At 36.6% G+C, this 20,597-nt stretch overlaps 2 protein-coding genes and 1 long non-coding RNA gene across 4 annotated transcripts in view; 1 reads left to right on the forward strand and 2 right to left on the reverse strand.

The window, feature by feature from the left end:
- Positions 1 to 6,880, forward strand: part of LOC146459895 (uncharacterized) — a 34,094-nt gene extending 27,214 nt beyond the window's left edge. Inside the window, exons 2-3 of the long non-coding RNA XR_014857781.1 lie at positions 5,951 to 6,124; positions 6,653 to 6,880. This is a non-coding gene — a long non-coding RNA (uncharacterized LOC146459895). The remainder of the gene's footprint in view (positions 1 to 5,950; positions 6,125 to 6,652) is intronic.
- LOC146459899 (uncharacterized) lies at positions 1,271 to 2,279 on the reverse strand (the record flags this gene model as incomplete). Its single annotated transcript, XM_085088743.1, has 1 exon — positions 1,271 to 2,279. A coding segment is annotated over one exon (693 nt), but the record flags the coding sequence as incomplete, so codon positions are not given.
- On the reverse strand, positions 2,276 to 20,057 carry LOC146459900 (uncharacterized). 2 transcript variants are annotated; one of them, XM_085088656.1, is made up of 2 exons: positions 19,961 to 20,057; positions 2,276 to 3,514 (listed from the first exon to the last, which is right to left on the reverse strand). In XM_085088656.1, exon 2 carries the CDS (start codon positions 3,501 to 3,503, stop codon positions 2,295 to 2,297), a length of 1,209 nt encoding a protein of 402 aa, XP_084944782.1. In that variant the 5' UTR covers positions 3,504 to 3,514; positions 19,961 to 20,057; the 3' UTR covers positions 2,276 to 2,294. The 2 variants fall into 2 exon arrangements, with proteins under 2 accessions (XP_084944782.1, XP_084944781.1); XM_085088655.1 differs by lacking the exon at positions 19,961 to 20,057 and adding an exon at positions 19,409 to 19,558.
- Positions 20,058 to 20,597: the final 540 nt, after the last annotated feature.

Below are 20,597 nucleotides of genomic sequence, written 5' to 3' on the forward strand. Positions count from 1 at the left end.
TTATTGGATTCGCGCCAAAGTCTCATTCGCCCTCCTAAGGTCTGCACTGCTATGCTTGAGAGGCTCACGTTGTACGCGAAGAGCATAAACCGCTGAACATTACAGATACCGACTTTGAAATCGATAAGCAAGTAGCGAGATTTTAGGATTAGAACGTTTAACATTCTTCACATTTAGGATTAATAGGGGTTTTGGAATTGCAAAGAAAAAAGTGGCAGGGAGGCCGAAAAGAAACTAGAAAGCTTGTGCGTGATTCGGCCTCCTCAATTAAACTAAGTTGACTACAACTGAACACAACACAACTGAAAACAGAGAGCGGCATTTGGAGTATTTTTCTTAAATGTTTTTGTTGTTTGCCCGAGTTATGGTTCAATACGAGGTAACCATAGTGTCTGTGCAGTGGTCTATGCCGAAAGAGACTCAAAGCGAGCAATGACCGAATGTTGTGACATAGTAATTGGCACTGTCTTATCTTTACAGTCAAACCATTATCTACAGACAATTCTAAAGACAAAAACATAACCAAACATTGTGTCTATAAAACTTTATTCGCGTTTCATTACAGGTTAAGTCTACGATGGCCCACTCCGGGCTAGTATAATATCAGCGGGCGGTTAGATTCCTCCTACATTAGAGATGAAAACAATCTTTATATAGTGCTCAGTTACATTTATTTTATAGCCACACAAAAGCCAAAAACTTATATTTTGTAATATACAACTGTATCATGTAACGACGTCGACCAGGCCAACTTTAGGAAGGAAAAATGTCCAGCAAGCAGGGCCCAGTTAGCTCGAAAACCGATTAACGCTAATTCACGATTAAAAGTTCGACGAGGTTTTCATTTCGCTCGCGAAAAATGTCTTTGAAAGCTGATTTTGAGCTAATGGTAAAGCAAATTCTAAGTCACAACTTAGGGACAAAAATCGTTTGGAAGAATCTTTTTTGCTTAGTAATTAACCCGAATCAAAGTTTACATTAACCCAGGATTAGCTTAATCCGGCTTTGAATAACTGGGCCCTGTACTAAAAAGGTTCTTAATTTCTTAGCAAAGGAATGAAATGAACACATTCTTAAACCTTGCAGAGAAGATTACTTGAACTGAAGGCTTTATGTTTTCACTGGTTTCTTTGAAGCACTTCCCAGCTTCATTTTATGTAAATTCTGTTGTTGTTGTTGTTGTTGTTGTTGTTGTTATTGTTAATGTTTTTTTTCTATTACTATTGTTAGCTAGTTATTTAGTTATTTCGTTATTTCATTTTATTTAGATTTGCCATGCGAAGAAAAAAATTACAAAAAAAGACAAGCAAACAGAGAAACAAATTACAAAGATACAAAGTCAGTTAGTTAGTTACTTAGTTACTTTGTTTGTTTGTTTATTTTTCTTCTGTTTTGGTGGTGGTAAAAGAAGTACTGTTCTTACTCCAGTAGTGTAAATTGTAGTGGCAGATTCTGTGCGCCAGTTCTGAGGTAGTGGTGAAACCAATTCTTAGATGACTGTGCAAATCCCCCTCCCCCTCCCCTCTTCACCATGCTCAATGTCCCTCAAAACAAAAACAAAAAAACACGCATTGATCCTCTGCACACTAAGCCATCGAGACTCTAACTGTCGATACAAAATTTTGTCTTGGTAGTAAAGAGGTCAGAAATCTGAGAATTCCCTGCTCGTTGCGTTTCTCAAAAGTCACAAAAACTAATATTTTTCTTGTTTCTTCCGCTACTGGCAAAACAGCATTACAATCGTTGGTTAGCCTGTCGGTTTTTAACGCCACATCTCCTAAAGCTGGGAGGCTTCCTTCCAGATCCCAGGAATTCCTTGAAGATCTTTTCTCTCCTTCTTCGGAAGTTGTTTTGTTGCTCAGGCGCTCTGGTGAATCAATCTGGCCTTCGTATTTTCGCCTTCTTGAATCCGCGTCTTTGCTGTTTCTCTTGGTACGTTTATCGAGACGTTTCTCGAGACGACGAGCCAAACTCAATACCCTCAGTTCATTATCTTTCTTCACTCCTAGTAGCCTCTCAATTTCCTTGTTCTTTTCCTCGATTTCTCGACGCAGCGTATCAACTTCATCTCTGAGACATTCGTTCTCGTTCGTGTTCAAAGACCTCTCGCTGGTGTTGTTAACTTTTCGCCGCTGTATTTCCGTATAAACTTTCTCTTCGTTGTCTTGGCGATGCGCATCGACTTCATTCCTGACACTTTCATCCTCGTTTGTGTTCAGACACTCTTCCTTGAAGCATTTCGCTTTCTTCTGCTCCAATTCTCTTTCCGCAATCTCCCTTTTATTTTCAATTTCTCACCGGAGTCCTTCGATTTCATTTCTAAGTCGTTCGTTTTCATTTCTGTTCAAAAACTGTTCGTCGGAAAATTCTGTCTTCTTCCGCTGCAATTCTCTCTCCGCATCAAGTCTTAGCTGCCTTTCTTCCTGAAGCCTTGCTTCAAGTTTCATTATTGTACCTCGATTTTCTTTCTCCATTCGCTCTCTTTGCTGTAGTTCAGCCTTCAGTCTTTTCAAACCCGTTTCAGCTTCGGACAATTTACGTTTGAAGCTCTCTTCAAGGTGGGCCTTCTCTTCTAGAAACCTTTCCTCCATTTTGGCTTTATCACGCCTTGCTTCTTCCTTCTCGTGTGAAATTTGTCTCCTTATCATTGCTTGATATTCAGATTTAAGTTTTTCTTCGAGTTCAGCCAACTTTCTCCGATTTTCTTTTTCCATTTCTATTATTTGTTGCAGTTCGGTCTTAAGGAGTTGCAAATTTGTTTCAGCTTTGGTCAGACGAAGAAAGAAGTTCTTCTCCAGCTGACGTTTATCTTTCTTAACCTTTGTCTGACTCTCGGATTTTTCACGGGCCGCCTCTTTTTTCTCATAGGACATATCTTTCCTCAAAATCTTCTGAAACTCGGCCTCAAATCTTTCTCCGGGTTCCATGATCATACCCTGGCTTTGTTTTCCAATTATCGCTCGTCTTTTAGCTTCATGGGTTTTAAATTCATCCTTTAATATTTGAAGACTCATTTCAGCTTCCTCCATACGAAGGTTAAAGCTACCCTCAAGCCGGAATTCATCTTTCTTCAATTTTTCCTCCATCTCTGTTTTTTTATCCACTGCTTCCCTTCCAAGTTCCTCATCCACTTGTTTTAGTCTAGTTCCCCACTTTGACCGCAACTGATCTGTAAGACGTTTTTCCTCGTCTTGTATTCCCGTTGTTGGCATATTCTCAAGCTCTAGTTTCTCGTCTCGCATTGTTCCCTCAGCTCCCATCTGCCTGCTGCTAATTTCCCGCAACAGTTCCTCCATTTTAACCTCAAAATACATTACCAGCGCTTTCCTCTCTGGTTCAGAAAAATGCGTCGACTCCTCCTTAAAGACCACCTCGCTTTTCCCACTATTTACGCTCTGCGCCATTCGCCATTCCTCGGCTGTGTGGGATGGATACTCAGAACTTGCGATCTTCATAAGATTAACATCAGAGTATTGCCCAGACTCGCTGTTTTTCTGGGTCATAATGTCATTCCCTGCAAACAAGGCAATGTCTTAACTTTCGGGCAAGTCGGATTCGACTACTACACGAGATTTCATTTCACGAAAGTGGTCACTATCCGCAGTTCCCTATGCGTAATACCACAACATGGTTTATCTGTATGATACGCTGTTGTGGTCTAGCTTGCATCGGTCGCTATTTACAACTTGAACTTGAAGAACACCATCTCGATCCAACATTAGAGCTCATTTTTGGAATCTTGCTCTTTCTGTTATAGGACATCATCCGGCAAGCTGCGCTCAATTTGATCAGTTCGTTAAAACGTAACCCTGCTAAAAACAAGGTAAAATCAAAGTTGTTACCTTACAGCGCCACTCAATATTGACTGACGATACAGCTTATGTAGAAGTGTTTAATGTTTTATTTCGAGGTTTAGGCCACCATCTACGTAGGCGGTGTGGGTTGCCCACCACCACCACCAGAGATAAACAAATAAATGATTTACGTCTTCGGCTACCAACGAGCTTGCAAAGATTGTAAAAGGAAACTGTTGTTCATTGTGGGTTGGCATAAAAATGAAATTTTTCATCGTTTATCCTAAATCGTGACATTTCGACTGCTTACTGCTTGGCTTCAAAAGCGTTATCGTTTGTATCAAGAAACTTATTTACTAAATTTCACAGCAGGGTCCTGTTGTTCGAAAACTTATTAAAGCTATCCCGGGATAAACACTTGATGAATGGAAGTGGTGCACTCAACTTAGGCACTACAAAAAAGAAAACCGGAAAATTTTCAGGTCTGGAACAGGATTCGAGCGCATGACTGTTGCGATACTGACCGGTGCAGCCCTGTTGCCAGCGGCTCAATCTAGTCAGGAGATGGTCATTTTGTGAGTTCGCAATAAACGCGCGGAGGATGAATATATTTGAATTAATATATAAAATACCATATAATTTTAACAGTAGATAAAAGACAAAAAACATAGCAGACCATCGCGGTCATGTGCGCAGCTTGAGCGGTTGTGAAAAGAAAGCCTAAGAAAAACTGAAGCTTGAATGGGATTCGAGCCCATGACTTCTTCGATACCGGTGCAGTGCTATCAAGCTAACTGGGAGCTGGTCATTTTGAGACATAACTTCGATCGTCTCCTGAAGACCATTGCTGCCATCAGCGGTGCTGTACTCTACCACCTGAGTCATCAAGCCAGTTAACCGGGAGCTGGTCATTCTGTGAGTTTCGTAGCAAACCCGTTGCGTATATAACTGCGATGGTCGTCCATGTTTTTTAATCTTTCATCCGTGGTCCTGGCTGATCTAACAAAAGATATCTCATCTATTCATTTCCATACTACAAATTATGATTTGAAGCGCTCTCCATTTCTTACTGCGAGGTACACTTTAGAGGGGAAGTATCATGAAAATTTGATGCCATTTCAAAACTCAGAAATGTTTGTCTGACAACAGAAAGAAAAAATTATTGTCTAGTTTTGTGATAAATTATCACCCCAGTGCAATAAAACTGTCGATTAGTGCCTCTGGCCAGAGACAGAGTAGGCCGATATGAATTGAAACTTGAAAAATGTTAGGCTAATGCTTTTCAAGTTTTCGTATTTTTGTTTCCAAACTGCGTTAGAACAGAGTATGTGTTGTTCCTGTCAAGAATTGAGTTGATTTCTTTCCTCTCGTTGTTCTAGAATTATTTTGTAGAAAAGTGAAGGTCTTATTTCACCATTTTTAACAAAAGAGGTCAAAAACCCCATGATACTTCCCCTTTAACATTACTCAATCAAAAAATGACGATCTAAAACAAATAGTCAATCTATGTTCATAGAAATGAGTTCAGTGTAAGTTTGATCCAAGATTCTCTTTACATCCTGTTTATGATAAGTACAGCAGGTATCGAGAGCATAACACGTGATCAGAAAGGAACGCGCTCAAACGTTCCCTTAGTACACTTACTCGTACCTTTTATATTTTACTTGTTCCCTTTTTTACCTTCACTTGCTCTATTGTAACCCCCTCCCCCCCCCCCCCCCCCCCCTAGTCCATTGAATACGATCAAAATCTTCAAGGCATATTTGAACCGTAAGGGGAACCAAGCAAAACGAGGGCGGGGGAAGGGGAGTGGGAGGGTAATCCTAAGGTGGAAAAGTGGAGTATGTCATTCAGGGTTGAGGGGTGAGCGGGGTAGTAGTCCTCCAAGTTGGTTCTAATAAATAGCCATATTACAAACTTTTAGTTTTTCTTACGGTTTTGGAAAGTGTCCCAAGAAATTCTAGCTAGGATCCGATTTTTATATTGAAAAATCCCATCTCAAGACTGGACTCAGGCTCGCGATTTGCCCGTGCAGAAAAAAATTAAACTCCTTTCCATGCTATTAATCCCACAGGCCTTATTTTTGAATAAAAAAAAGTTCCATTTAAAATTTGGGAATGATAATTGCACTAAAATATGCTGTTTCTTTTGATTAGCGGTTGGTTTGAGCATCTAATACATATTCATTACAAAGTGAGAATTCGCTTCAAACCAACCAACTTGCTGGCGACTGCGGATGTGAAAGTGCTCTCTGTCTTTGAAGCTTTGTTGAGACGCCAGGAATACCCGTGGCTTTGAAGAAAGAAACCTTCGCTCTACAGAAGCAAATGGTGAGTACGTGTATTATTTCGTTAAATGCTTTCAGAACTTAAAACTGAATCCTATCGACGGAGCTCGACATGAATTTGGTTTGGTTCAGAAGAAACGATTCGTTCTACGCGCTGGCTTTTGCATTAGAATAATATGCCAGGTTTTTGTACCCAAAACGGCTCGAAACGCCAATAAATCGATTGAAAATGTTTTAGCGACGTACAAATTGACCTTTTTACGTAGCCGGCTACGCATCCCACTTTTGAGTCCACGGATGAAATCTTACGATCTTTGATCCAGCTAGTGCTGTTTGGTGCTCATAGAACTTTTGGAAATTAAAATTGGGATTGTTTAGAATTTGATTTTGAGTGCTTTTATATAAAGTTTAATTTTAATTTTAATTTTTTCGCTCCAATTCTTACCGCCACGCAAGCACAAAAGCTCATACAAAGTCTTTGAAACGCAAAGCACGCGTAAGAACTTGGCAAAACATTTGAGCTAAGGGAGCAGAGCAGGGACTCAACACTTTTGTTTGTTTATGTTCACAGAAAGGATATTGTGACGAGGTGGACAAGGCTGTACCAGAAGAGAAAATCATCATTAAATGGGAACAAGCATTGGACAACAGTGAACAGGAACAAAGATAAGAATTATTTTTTGCTTGAAAAATACCTTTGAAAGATGGTGGTGGTAGATCTAATTTTGATTATTAAAGGTTTAAATTTTCCAATATTTAAGTGTTCTTTTTCAAAAAACATCACAGCTTTAAAGTTTCCAACATTCAAACATAACTTTTTTTTTAGGAAAGACTACTGACACTGGTAAAATTATCCGGTTTAGTTTCAAACAATACAGCTGAAAACGCCCAATCTTAAAAACCCACCATCTTTCAGAAAGGTATACCTTTAGAATTCACGTTACTGAGCGATCAGAGAATAGTTGACACCGTCACCATCACAATGGTTTTCAGTGCGACAGTCATATCTTCATCTAAAACCTTCATGAATATTTTTTGGTCTTAATTTTGGTCAATTTGGCGGTTTGAAAACGTCTGATGAGAATTTTTAAAAATCTAAATAATGTTCATCGCTCAATGTTACGTTTTGTTCTTAGTTGTAATACTTTTACGGAATAAGGTGGAACTGCAAGTTAACAAATTGAACTAAAATTTTATTAATTCGTCATCAGAGCCAGCAAAACTGGATAGCTTTTGAAAGGAAAAAAATGATCCAAAACTGAAGAAATATATTTGACTGCGAAGAAAATTCTGATTATTGAAGACTCGTATTATTGAGAGCAAAGCACGTTTGCAATAAACAAGAATTGTTTGCGTGAAAAATTTTTACTTATTTGTCAAAGATAAATTTATGTTAGGGATGTTTAAGAAAATGTGAAACAAACTTTGCTGATCAGGAACTACTTGCCAAAATTTTCAATTTTGAGAGATGGAATTATTTTTGTGGAATTCGTGTGTTAAAAATGAGAAAAGCATATGACTAATAGGAAGATATGAAGAATTCAGCAGCCACTTAAATGTTTTCAGATATTGTTGATCTTGCATATACTTGCAAAACGTGTTTAAGGCAAACAAACTTTGGCAATTTGGGGATTTAGAAAGATTAAATTTAGATTTCTATTCTAACCAGTTGCAATTTTTACTACAAAACATCGATGGAAATTGAAAACATGTGCCAACGCAAGTGCCAAATTATATTTTGATTCGTTTCTTTCTCGCTCAGTTTTATTTTAGAAAATATCCAAAATAACTTCTCCAGTTTTGGATCTTTCTCTGTTAATTTGTGGTGACAATCCAAATTGGATCTGTCCACTTGACATTTCCACCTTAAAATGATCTGTTGCCAAGGGTACGAAAGGTCTCAAAGAGGATCTCCATTGAATTGAAACGGGTATTACCAATTGCTCGAAATTAAAATTTATTACAATTCCAAAGTAAAAGTTTACTAATTGAACTGATTTAACAAGTTGTTTGAAAATCAAATTACCTATAAATTCTGCGAGAATGGGAGATTCTCTTCATTTCTTATGTTCCTTTTGCGTGTTCTAGTAATTAAATGTCCAACACTAGCGTCTGGTGGGAATAATGCTTATAAAATGCATGAAAACGTTTTAGGCACACCTCAATAAGACAGTTAGGACCACAAAAGACTGATGTATGTTGCATTTTTAAGAAAGATGAAGCGATTTTCACCTTTATTTTATTCTGCATTTGCTAAAATAATAATCACAGAAATTGCAAGTTAATTTGTTCTTAAGCAATTTTATTCACTGAACAAGAAAGCATGCTATAAAAAATATGACTTCCAAGTATAGGTCGTTCATTTTTCAATCAGTGGGCAAAATAATATCAAGAGACCAGTTTCTTTAGAATTTTTCAAGACAAGCGGGGAAAAAATTTGCATTTTTGTCCAAAGATTTCAAGGTTTACAAGAATTAATAGGCAAAAGGGTGATAATTGGACAGTACTATCAAAGGACACATCATGGACGTTTGCGCTTACGACAAAGCCACAAAATTCCAACTGATTTCTTGAATATTTATTCGCAATGAGTAACAACAGAAACAAGTCAGAAAACTCATTCTATTTGCCATTTTATTGTGAATTTTTGATACGAAGTTTTGAAGATTACAAGATAATTCGGGAGAGCTATGGGCTAATGTTTGACTTTTATTCGTGCAGAAATTATATGCAAATCAAATTGAGGATTGAAAACATTTTACAGGTTTCATCTCAATGGTTTGTTTACTAAATTTCACCAGGCTTTTGTGGTATTAGCCAACAATAAACATTTCTCAGCACTGTAACAAAATATTCGCCGTTGACTGTTACTCGAGGGAATACAGCAATTTTTTTTGTTTTGGTTTTGTTTGTTTGTTTCTTGGCTTTATCCAAAACAATTGGTGCAGTGCAATGAATTACAACTTCGATTTTATTTTCGTATAAAAGCAAACACAAATTTTTAATATTTTGAAACGCCAGAAACTGATAGAAATTTGCAATTCCCTCTTGCAAATAATTCGTTGAGCATAAAGTGAGAAAGTGCTGATTGACTTTCAAATTTCAAGTCGTTGATTTCAAGGTCGCACCTCAAAAGCAATAGAATCCAATTTTAAATAATTTCAGAGTATAATGGCCAAGGTAAACAATTAAGACTTTAAATCCTTCAAAAGTAGCTGGTAAAATGTGTTTAGCAAAAACGTTTACGTCTTTTGTGTTCCTGTTTGTTAGTTGAGCTGTCAGTAACAAAATAAGAAATCGGGATTGCCGAATATAAATTTAAATTGTCTTAGAATTTGAACAATTTTCTTTGTTTTACTTATAATAAAATTTGTGTGAAAACATCCAGGCTTGTTTCGAAGTAAACTTGTGCCTTCGAGTTTCTCCTTATCCCATTATTTCAACCAGACGTTAGCTTTGGGTTATTTCCATTTATTATAAGTCCTTGTTCAACTGAATCAGTGTTACATGGGGCGAAAGAAAGGAACGAAAGCGCACATTTTATTTTCAATTTGACGAACAAACGCAAACCAAAGAATTTGATTATTATCTCAAGTTTTGCCAAAATGTTATCTTATCTTTGCAAACAAAACAAGTATCATCAACTGCAAAGAGAATTTGTTCCGGTTAATCACCAAAATCGCCTTTATACTATTGTCAAAGAGAAATTGAGATGGACATTTCAAAACATCATGACATTCTTACTTGACTGATTTTAGCAAAAAGGTGTTTTCGTTCACTGAATTTGTCCTCTGTAACACTGTAGATTTAGAATGAACTGGCTGTTCTTTGCTGGTTGAACAAGGTCTTTTGAAGGCGACATGGCAAGCTCAACAGTTTCGCAACTGTTCAATTTGATCGCATAAGTTTCGCTAAAGTAACTAGAAACCTTTATTTTACTCTCTTTCTTGGCGCTATTTTTATTTGCAAAATTTTCATTTTCTGCTACAAACTGTTTAATAGCTTGCCGTGTCGCTTTTCCTAGATTATTTACGTGTACACCAACTTGCAAATGAAATTTTACTTCAAATAACATTTTTGTTCAAAATTCCACGTTTGAAATTATTTAAACTCGACAAATTGACTTCTTAAAAGTTTCATTGCGAGTTGCAGTACGGCATTTTTTTGGCGGGATAAAATTTGAGGGGTGTACTCCTTGAACATTTTTTGATCCAGAAATGTTCAAGGGGTACCCCGCCATTTTTTTTGGACAAAATTGTTTTCAGGGGAAACTCTGTGCAAATTGCTTCAAATTTTCCCACCAAAAGACTTAGTATATATAGGAGGAAGAAATTTTGTCACACCTTGTAATTAGTTAACCGAATTTTACTTAATTAATTAACGGGAAAAGATGTGTATGTTATTTACATTTAAGAGAGAATAAAACAATGAAACTGAAACAACAGTTTGATGTCATTTATTTGTTTATAAACGTGAACTTCTAATTATTTATTTAAATAATTCTAAAACAATTAAGACATTAACTATTATTGCAAAACCTTCTAATTAAACTTTAGAAAAATTAAAAAAAAACGGCGCATGCGTATTTTGAGCGCCCGTATTTTTTCTAAGTTTTTTGGCGGGAAAATTTGAGAAATTTAAACTGCGTTTACCATGGAACTAATTAAGGCAAAATTTTAAATATAAGTTCTGGAAAACAAGCTTTTAATAAATATTTTTGAAATGATTGGAGAAAGATCTATCGAGACTACAACTATTTTGCCAACTTAAAAAAACTATTAAGAAGATTCTCCACATTAAACAAGTCTTGTTTCTCAGCGAATTGAAGTTTTCGTTTCGTTGCTGTTCAAGCCTTGCAAATGTGTGACAAATTTTCACGGTACAAATTCAATGTCTTACAAGAGGAAATTGTTTACAATTTCAATGCAATGAGTCATTACCAATAGTTAAGCAAGAATTATCTACGATTTTGGCGTTCGTTGGTGAAAACTTCCGTCTTACAAAGTCGTAAACGAACTTTTGTAAATTTGTCTCAAGGCCTGGGCAACAAGTGGTATTTCGGTCGCGTCGAACACAATTCAAGTACAAATAAGAATGAAATCTGCACAATGTTCGACTCTTAAGCATTTTAACTCTCAAAATTACGTGTATCGCTTGTGAATCGCGCGATTATTAGACTGGTTTATTGTGATTTTTTGCCAGTATTTCTAGGGCCTTGAATAACATTCCACACGACCGAGATACGATGAATAAATTGGTTCCTGTTTATTAATACAGTGCAACACAGATAGAACTGACACGTTTGATGACACACAGTATTATTTACGAAAAAAAAAAAGCTTTTGAAAATCGCTGATATGTAACTAAAATGTGAACTAAAAACAAGTAAATAACAGCGGCCTGAAAGTAAAAATTTACTAACATATTCTGTCTTGATGCAAAATAAAGCAGACCAAATGCCGAAGCGAAAGATAACAAAAGTACTTTTTTTCACCCGGGAAATTAGCTTAGCAATAACTCTTAACTTAACGATAACTCTTGATTAAGAACATTACTGAAAACTGGCAAAGGCAATCAAATTACCATAAATGAAAACAAGCAAATGGTTCCATGCTTTCCAAACCTAAAAGCCCTCATTTTATCCTGATAAACATGAAAAATTTGACCATTAATTTGACTGTACACAGAGAGGCAGAATTGAACAAGAGGCATTTTTAGAGTGACTACTCGTGTTTTAATTTGAAAATTCTTCGGACTCATGACTTGCAATTGTTGGTCACTAAGGAAGTTTGGATCTCAAAGTTATTCCTAAAAACTTGGCAAGCACAATCGAAATCGGCCAAAAAGATTTTACTAGGACAGCTTGATATCCGAATCGCCTTTACCAACTCGTTGCTGAAAACCAATAATGGCCAAGCATTCTCAGTCGAAAATGCACTACCTCTAGGCTAAAAGATAGATCTTCCCGAATAAAAATTTCGAATAGAATTCATGCTTCGATTTCCCTCATACTACACTACCTTTAAGACCTACGATCAAATTTTGTTTTTGCGTTGGTTTCCAAGCAACAACTGTTACCACAGCAACATTAACCACTACATTTAAAATATCGTCAATTATCTCGAAATCTAGTCGGACACTGAGACGAAAATTTGTGGATTTGAACTACTCAGCCTAGACAACTTGTAAAAGAACTTTAGAAAACAATCTGTTAGAGTGTTTTCAGGTAAATAAAGAATCGATTTTCACGGACTGATTTTAATGAGTTTTTCCTCCATTTTAAGAAAAATACAACATATCACTTTCTCAGCTTACAAATGATTGCAATTCAATGATAGTCTATCAACTGTTTTTAGAGCCTCACGTCAAATAAAAATTGTCTCAAAAGCCAGACCACTGAATGGTTAGGTACAATTTCAATGAGAATACAAACTGAAGTTCGATTGAATAATTTGATCTTCTTAAATGTGTCTCAAAAGTCAAACTATAATCCTTTCCATTTTTTCTGCTAATAGTCAGATCTGAGCTTAGTGCGATCTGAGCTTCATCCTCGGCGAGAACAGTAAACAGTTTAACGCCCGAAACTGTCTCACAAAGTCAAACTGAACAACAAAGAAAATAGACTACGGTTATGTTGCTGGTTATCCTCGTGTTATTTTGCAGCATGTTTTTGAAGCAGGAAAGAGAAAATTTGTATCAAATAACAAAGACCAACAGCTCTTTGCATTTTCATTGAGAATGTTGTCTGAGCCTGGCTGGAAACCGACAAACAGCGCTTTCAAATAACGTAAAAACTCGGCTTACAAATTTTAATGAAAAAGATCGATCGCGTTTTTCAGAGTAAGAATTGATTTTAAACGTGGTAAACAGACTAGAAAATGACCTCTTGGTACTTTTCTCTCTAAGTCCTATTATTACTGGACGGTTGGCAATCGTGCACAGTTACTTCTCAAACTCATTAATAATTCAGAAGCCAAAGACAAAGGAAATCATGCACCGTGACGTGTTTGGATATCTGATGAAAAACTCCTCGTTTTTGCATCCTTAATTTCTCCTTCAAAATCAGTTTGTTTGAGAAGTTATATCAAACACTCGTCACAGTGTTTCATCACAATATCAAAAACCTCGAAGTTAGTCAAAAAATACTCCGCTACGCGTCGTATTTTCAACTCTCTTCTCGGTGTTTGATATGTGATGAAACACTGTATCTCGTGTTTGATATATTACTTATAAATCACGTCTTGGCCTTAAATTTGCAACTAAAATATGAGAAAAAGCATTTTTCCTTATTGAAAGCGGACACTCGTAATGGCTTAAAATTTTTACAGTTAGCTCTTGCCATGTTATAGTTTTAAGTGACTTTGAAGCTCGCTTTTTCTTCAAATACATGGAAACTGACCCTTGGGCCGATAGAATTTCTAAGGAATTTCTAAGTCTTTGAGCTTTCAATTTTTTCCTTAAAATTGATCACTGGTACAATTTCATTAAAAACTAATAAGGGGCCTAATATTTTCACTCGGAATCGTTTCTAGATCCGGTTATAACCTTGCTGAAACTGCCAAGGAAAGAACAAATTCAACAATGCAAGCATTTTCACTGCGAAATGAAGAAGCTCTACTGAGCTTAAATATATTGCTGAATGCCGACAAATGGCTTACATGATATTTTAACGAACTTCTCTCAACCACTTTATAATCCTTACATTTAAAGCCAAACTGAAAACAGACCAATGTTTCTTTAAGCTGATCTTCACTTAGGAAACTCAAGTATGCCCTTTTAGAGAAAACGATAATTAAACCCCTATGTACTCGAAACTGTTTAAAAATCATCTCATAACATTGAACATTATGTTGCTGGTTATTTCGTGCCCTTTGCCAATATGTTTCTCGTGTAGTAGGAGAACAATGTCTCAAATAACAAAAAGCAATAGTTCTTTACAGTAGAAGGGTGGTGATTCGAACTTCGAATCGACAAAAATTGACAACTGTCCTAAATATACCAATTTCGAGAAAACGTTCCTTAAACAACCTTCAAACCAATATTGAAAACTGAAAAATAGGCAAAAATATTTAAATGAAACTAATGCTCAAATGCTTCACGACGACCTGGAGACAGTTTCAACGCCTGGAAACAGAATCTGATAAAAACGAAAAACATTTACATCTAAACAAGCAGAACTTAACTAGCTTCCTTCAGCTATGAATTATATCGACGGACCATAGGAATTGTGTCTGAGCCTCAAAATTCCTTCTGAAAACTGATGATGCAAAATGTGAATAAAGACGGGACTATTAAATGGCCGAATATTTTCACTGTGAAATTACGTTGAGACCGGGTTACAAACCTTACTGAACACTGACAAGGAAAGAACATTGTAACTTAAAACTGAAAATGTCGGAGCATTTTACTGCAAAATGGAGTGCCTCGACTCTTGGTGAATACTGGAAATGTCTGCATATTTGACTGAAAGTCTCTCAACCGTTTAGCTCTTACATAGAAAAGCCCGACTGAAGACAGATACATGATCCGGTAATAAAGTGGTCTTCAATGAGAAAACAAACTAAACTACGATTGAATTCTTGAGTCCAAAAAAACGTATTCAAATCTGTGTCAAACGTCAAATAGTCCTGTCAATATTGACATTCTTATGTTTCATGTTTACTTCGTGTTATTTGATAATATGTTTCTCCAGCAGTGAATATTTCAATGATGGAGAAGCATACTATGAAATAACAAAAACCAGTAGTCCTTTGTATTTTCATCGAGAAATTATGTCTCAACCTTGAGGAAAACTGACAAGAAGCACTGTCAAATGATGTGAATAATGCTTGCCGCTTGTGTTTTTCTCATGCTGTACAAGGTGGTTATAACTTTTGATTCTGCGGAAGAAGGTATGACCATTCAACTGAAAGGTACTTGTACTGAGTAGTGTTTTACTGTGAGTGATGCCCTTTGTTAAGCTACACAAGATGGTACTAACTTAAGAGTCTGAAGTGGAATTCCTACTAAGAGTGCTCACTTCAAATTCAAGTTTTCAAACAGCATTCCTCTACTTACAGTGTATTTTAAAAGCTGTACAAAGAACTTTTGACTTAAGTCAGTGGCTGAAGTGTGATGATTTCAATGAGCTATACTGAGCAGTTCTTCATCTACATTTTAACTTCTGAGCCTTCCAGCGAATAAGATCCTCGTTCAAAAGAAGCTTAGAGCGAAGATAACGCTGAGATCTCCTATTGATATCAATGTTGTCAGCGGACTTTCCTGAGTTTATTGTGGCGTACAAAGTGATTCTAATTTCCGTGTCTGAGACTTTAATACAGAAGTGTAACCATCACAAACAAAAGCTTCTGAGCAGTACTTTTCTAAGTTGCTATACAAAGCTGGTTCTAATTTTTGAGTCTACAGATGAATTCCATATGTTTCACCATTCAGTCACGAGTAGTACTTTCCTGTGGTACTGTATATTATGCTGTACAAGGTGGGGCTAATGTTTTATTCTATGGATGAAATCATTTAGTGTAACCATTCAAATGAACGCTACTGACAAGTAGTTTCCTACGGTGCTGTTTATTATGCTGTACAAGGTGGTTCAACTTTGGTTCTGTGGATGAGATCATTCAAATAAAAGTTACTAAACAACACTTTCCCGTGGTACTAGCATGTTTATTTTGCTGCACAAGGTGGTTCTTACTTTTCATTCTGTGGATGAAATCTTTAAGTGTGACCATTCAAATGAAAGCTACTGACCAGTACTTTCCTGTGGTGCTGTTTGTTCTGCTCTACAATGTGATTCTAACTTTTGATTCTGTAGATGAAATTCTCATACAAGATGGTTCAGACTTTTGAGTCTGTGGATGAAATCCTAAAGTGTGAGCATTCAAATGAAAGCTACTGAGCAGTACTTTACTCTGGGGATGTTTATTGTGCTGTACAAGGCGGCTCTAACTTTGAATCTGTGAGATGAAATTCTGAAGTGTGACCATTCAAATAAAAGTTACTGAACAGTACTTTCCTGTTGTGTTGTTTGTTATGCTCTACAACTTTTAATTCTGTGGATGAAAATCTAAAGTGTTACCATTCAAATAAAAGCTGCTGAGCAGTACTTTCTTGTGGTGCTGTTTGTTATGCTGAAAAAGGTGGTTCTAACTTTTAGTCTGTGGATGAAATTCTAAAGTGTTACCATTCAAGTGAAAGCTGTTGACCAATTATTTCCCGTCAGAAGCCCCCTTAATTAAGCTGCACGAAATGGTGCTGTCTGTGGTTGAAATTCTAAGATTGCGTCACAAAAGTTACCAAACAACGCTTTCTTCTACTTACAGTGTGCAAAGTACTTTCGACGCGAGTCTGTGGCTGAAGTGTGAAGATTTTAATAAAAGCTATACTAAGTAGTTTCATGGTGTGTTTCTTCTTGTACGCTTAGACGGTGCATCCAACTTTTGAGTCTCCCATAGCGACAATAACTTTTGAGTCTGTGGATGAAACCCTAAAGTGTAAACATTCAAATGAAAGCTACTGAGCAGTACTTTGCTATGGTGCTGTTTATTATCCTCTGACGTGATTCTGAAATTTATCCATGCTAATCTGGTTTATAATACCAAAATACTACTGCCGGAAAGAACTGCTTCATCCCGTTTGCTGAAGTCTAGTCGATACAAATTGCAATTTTGGTTTAGTCATGTTCCTGAATTTTGTTCAATACACCTAAAAGTTTATTCTATCTGGTGTTGCACTGTATCACGGAATTAAAAAAAATTGTTTTAATTTGGTGGATTTTAGAGACAAAAAATTATAAACACTATCGTATTTACCCGACATTTATAGGCCACACTAGCGCATGCGCAATCTAACACTACCCTTAAAGACTATTTGTCAGACAAATTTAACATACTTTGCGCAAAGGATGCTTGTATGTGTTTAATTTGACAGCGGCATTCCTAGATTTAAGCTTTTCATCTTAGATGTCCGGCCTTACCACGGATAAACAGGATAATGTTTTGGCGCGCTACTTGAAGTGGCTTAGTTTCTCTACCTCTTATTCTTGACTAACATCAGTTATCTTTGTCTCTTGCTTGATTTTGGCATCTGGAGGTTTTTTGTATCCTGAATAGAATAAAACAAAAACACGCTAATGAATAAAAAGAGACTTCAAATGGACGTTACTTAACAGAGAAACAGTTTGGGTATCAATAGTTTTACAGCTTTTACAGTTTTTCTCGCAGAATTCGATCAATTCAAGTTGTGCAAAAGGTGCCAAGATATGTAGTAAGATGTATAATGTATGTGTAAAGCGCTTGCGCATAAGCCCAATTTCTATTTAGTACTTCCGTTGTGCTCAATGTAATTCAATCCCCCGAAAAACTGGCAAAACTCTCAGTAAATCAGCCTAACAAGCGCAAAACATTGAGGAATTCACTGTTCTTTTGAGAGCTGAATGGTCTTAAAGTCGAACAGATTCTTATCTGTAACTAGAATCGTATTCTATCGAAGGCATTGTAATGTGACGGATAAACTATGCCTTAACATATCTATTTCAACTAATCAACTCGCCTTGTTAATCCTTTGTTAAGGCTGATGATGTCTCTCAATATTTTCTCATCCCACAAGTGCCTTGTATTCATCTGGAGAATCAAAAAAATACAGTCAATACATACTTAAAATACAGTCTACGAAATACATAAATTCAATATTATATGACAACATATAAGAAAGGATAAGATGTACAACCGGGTGAATAAGATACTAACATTCTGCTTGGGCTTAAATATAAATCACATTAAATTAAATCCATGGCAATTAAAAAGCATAAGCCATGGTCGGGATGAATAAGATACAAAGATTCTACTGAGGCTTGAATCACATTTGACGGGACCGTTATCATGATTCAAACACTAAAAACGCTCACCTTCAGCTATAAACGCTTTCCCATCTTCTTAGCGTTTTCCTATCACTCAAGCCTCTTTTCCATCATCGCATTTAGTGTTTCTCCTTTAAATAAAAATACATTTAATTAGCTATATAATTCAGCGCCTTAGCTCTACATGTGCTATAGGAGAAACTATTGCCGGTTATGTCTCACCACAAAGCATTACAAATTTCATTACAAGAATTAAAATTAAAATTCATAGTAAAGAGACAATAATGCTTTGGTTGAATTACCTGGAGCACATCTTATGTCGTTGTTTTGGAAATCTCAAGTTCAAAGTTGTCCAAACTCCAGCGTCTTCGATCAGCTTCCACGTGTTCGAAGTATCTGCGTTTAGTTCGATGCCCGGAAAAGGTTTGGCGGTTCTGCAGTTTCTCGTTGTTTTATATCAGCACTCAGGCTGTCGACAAGGATGTAATTTGGCAAAAACTACCCTCGAAGAAACGATTTAAAAGCTGGAAAAGTGACTTTACGAAGCGACGTTTTGTTTTGCACTTTAACGCTACAAAGGTGATGGTGAGACAAATTTTAGCATATCATTTGCAATTCAAATCTACGTAGGATATTTTTGCCTTGGTTTCAAAGGATATGTACTTCAATAGAGTAAAACAGGGTGTGTGGCATCCGTCGAAAAATTTATTACAGAAAAATAGATAAATTTTTATAAGTTGAGGGCATTCAAAAGGCAAATCCCTTCTATTTTTCAATGCCATTTTACATTGTACCAGACGTGTCATATTAGAAAATGGTTTGCCTTCTGAACCAAAAAAAACATTCTTGCCAAAACCATTCGATGTATGATAAAAGACGGCACCTGCTTGCTAATTTATAAAGAGTAAGAAATTCGTATACTGCTACCTTTCGCTCTCCAACAGTCCTTGGTTGCAACTTTCTCGCTGTTGTATCGTTTCAATAAATATTTCTGCGAATTTCAAGTCGACCGTGAACTGACGTAGATTATTCCGATGTTTTCCATGTTTAGTCCATGGCCAAACCCCGATTTTGTGTTGAAAGCAAGACACAAACCGTGAGGCATTTGAGAAACATTGCTTTTTGCGCATCTTATAGATCTAACTGACAGTATGAACATTTTGACATTAACAAGTTGTTTTTTTTTTGGTAATATTGACCCACCAGCTGGTCTCTGCAAACAACACTTGACAAATTGATTAGTGGATAACTTGCAACACACTTAAAATTAACGAGATTCAGAGAAAATTGAGCTTTCTGAGTGCATTATTCTCGGTTGTCCCCAATTCTCATTTGCTACGCTTACTGTGGGAATGATACTATTTATCCATACGCATGCCGACAATGTCATTAGCGGTGCCCGGCCTCGAACTTCAACTCTATTAAAACATTCTCATAAAATATGGTTGAAGAAGAATCAAGGGCTCCACACACCTTTTAAGTTCCTTTTTCTCCTCTTTCTGTAATCCCGTCTCGGGTAGAGGCGTATATTGTCTCTCTCTGGTCTTTGAGAGAACTTATATCGCTTCACTTCTTCAATCATTTAGAAAACTTTTGTCCCTTCGCAAAAACACACTGGAAGCGAGTAATTTTCATTTTGCGACTGAAAACTTTCCTTTGTAACGTAACAAAGGAGGAAAAACGCGCGCACACCAAGTCAGCCAATCAGAATAGTCCCTAGCTTGCGTATAATTTGCGTCTGCGTTGACAAACACAAGTAACATGTTTACTTGTGCCACGTAAACACGGGAACTTTTTTTTTGTCAACACAAGTTTTCAACTTTTAAAAGTTTGTCGAAAACAGACGCAAGTTACCAAAAAACAGACGCAAGTTACCAAACTCGTCAAAATAAATTCGCTGTTGTATCCGTGTTCTGGCAAATTATCGTTGAGATATGTTCACATTACACTACATTCATAGCCTTGCATATGGCTACGAGAATTTGCAGATACCTAACATAGCTTTTAGAAAATCAACATACTTACCTTTTAAGTTTGTTTTTGTCCTTTTTGTGGTCTATGAAAATCTGAATGTGGCTGTCAACTTTTATCTCTCAGCGTTAACATATCTGTAGCAAGTGATTTTCACCGACTGAAAATCTCCCTTTGTAACGAAAAACGCACGCGCAAAATTCAGCCAATCAGATTCGTTAGGTTGCGTACGCGAGGCGAGCGCGTGCAGCCACGCGTTGTTCTGATTGTTTACTATCAAGGTTCAAGGTTCATTTATTTCACACTATTTACACAACATTAACATAGAAAGTAAAGTATTACAACAGATAATTACAAGATAAGAATAAATACAATACAAATTATAAAATGTAGTAGTATTCGAGAACTGAAATTAAAAAAAAAAAATTAAAGTTGACTTTGAAGGCTCATTCTAGATCCATCGTTTTGAGACTAACTTTTTCCCTTTTGTCGATGAAAAGCGTGAAAACATGGGCGCACGGGCGCGACAGCACCAGTCCCCCGAATTGCGCTCGACTCGGTAGTGAGGCCTGGGTAAAACCTAGAGCTTCATATCAAAGACGCGTTTCAAAGAAAAAAGGAGTTTGTTTGGCATCCTGAAAAACTGGGAGTTTTCAAGTTCCTTCAATTCCTTGAAGCCTGGAAGAATCAC

The sequence above is a fragment of the Pavona decussata genome, unplaced genomic scaffold, assembly GCF_977016875.1.
Source record: "Pavona decussata unplaced genomic scaffold, jaPavDecu1.1 SCAFFOLD_215, whole genome shotgun sequence".
Lineage (NCBI taxonomy): Eukaryota > Metazoa > Cnidaria > Anthozoa > Scleractinia > Agariciidae > Pavona > Pavona decussata.

Coding starts and splice junctions, on each gene's coding strand:
- LOC146459900 (XM_085088655.1), bottom strand. CDS start 19,517: ATGATTGAAGAAGTGAAGCGATATAAGTTCTCTCAAAGACCAGAGAGA. Junction 3,515..19,408: donor GAGAAAAAGGAACTTAAAAG/GTGTGTGGAGCC, acceptor CCTTGTTTGCAG/GGAATGACATTATGACCCAG.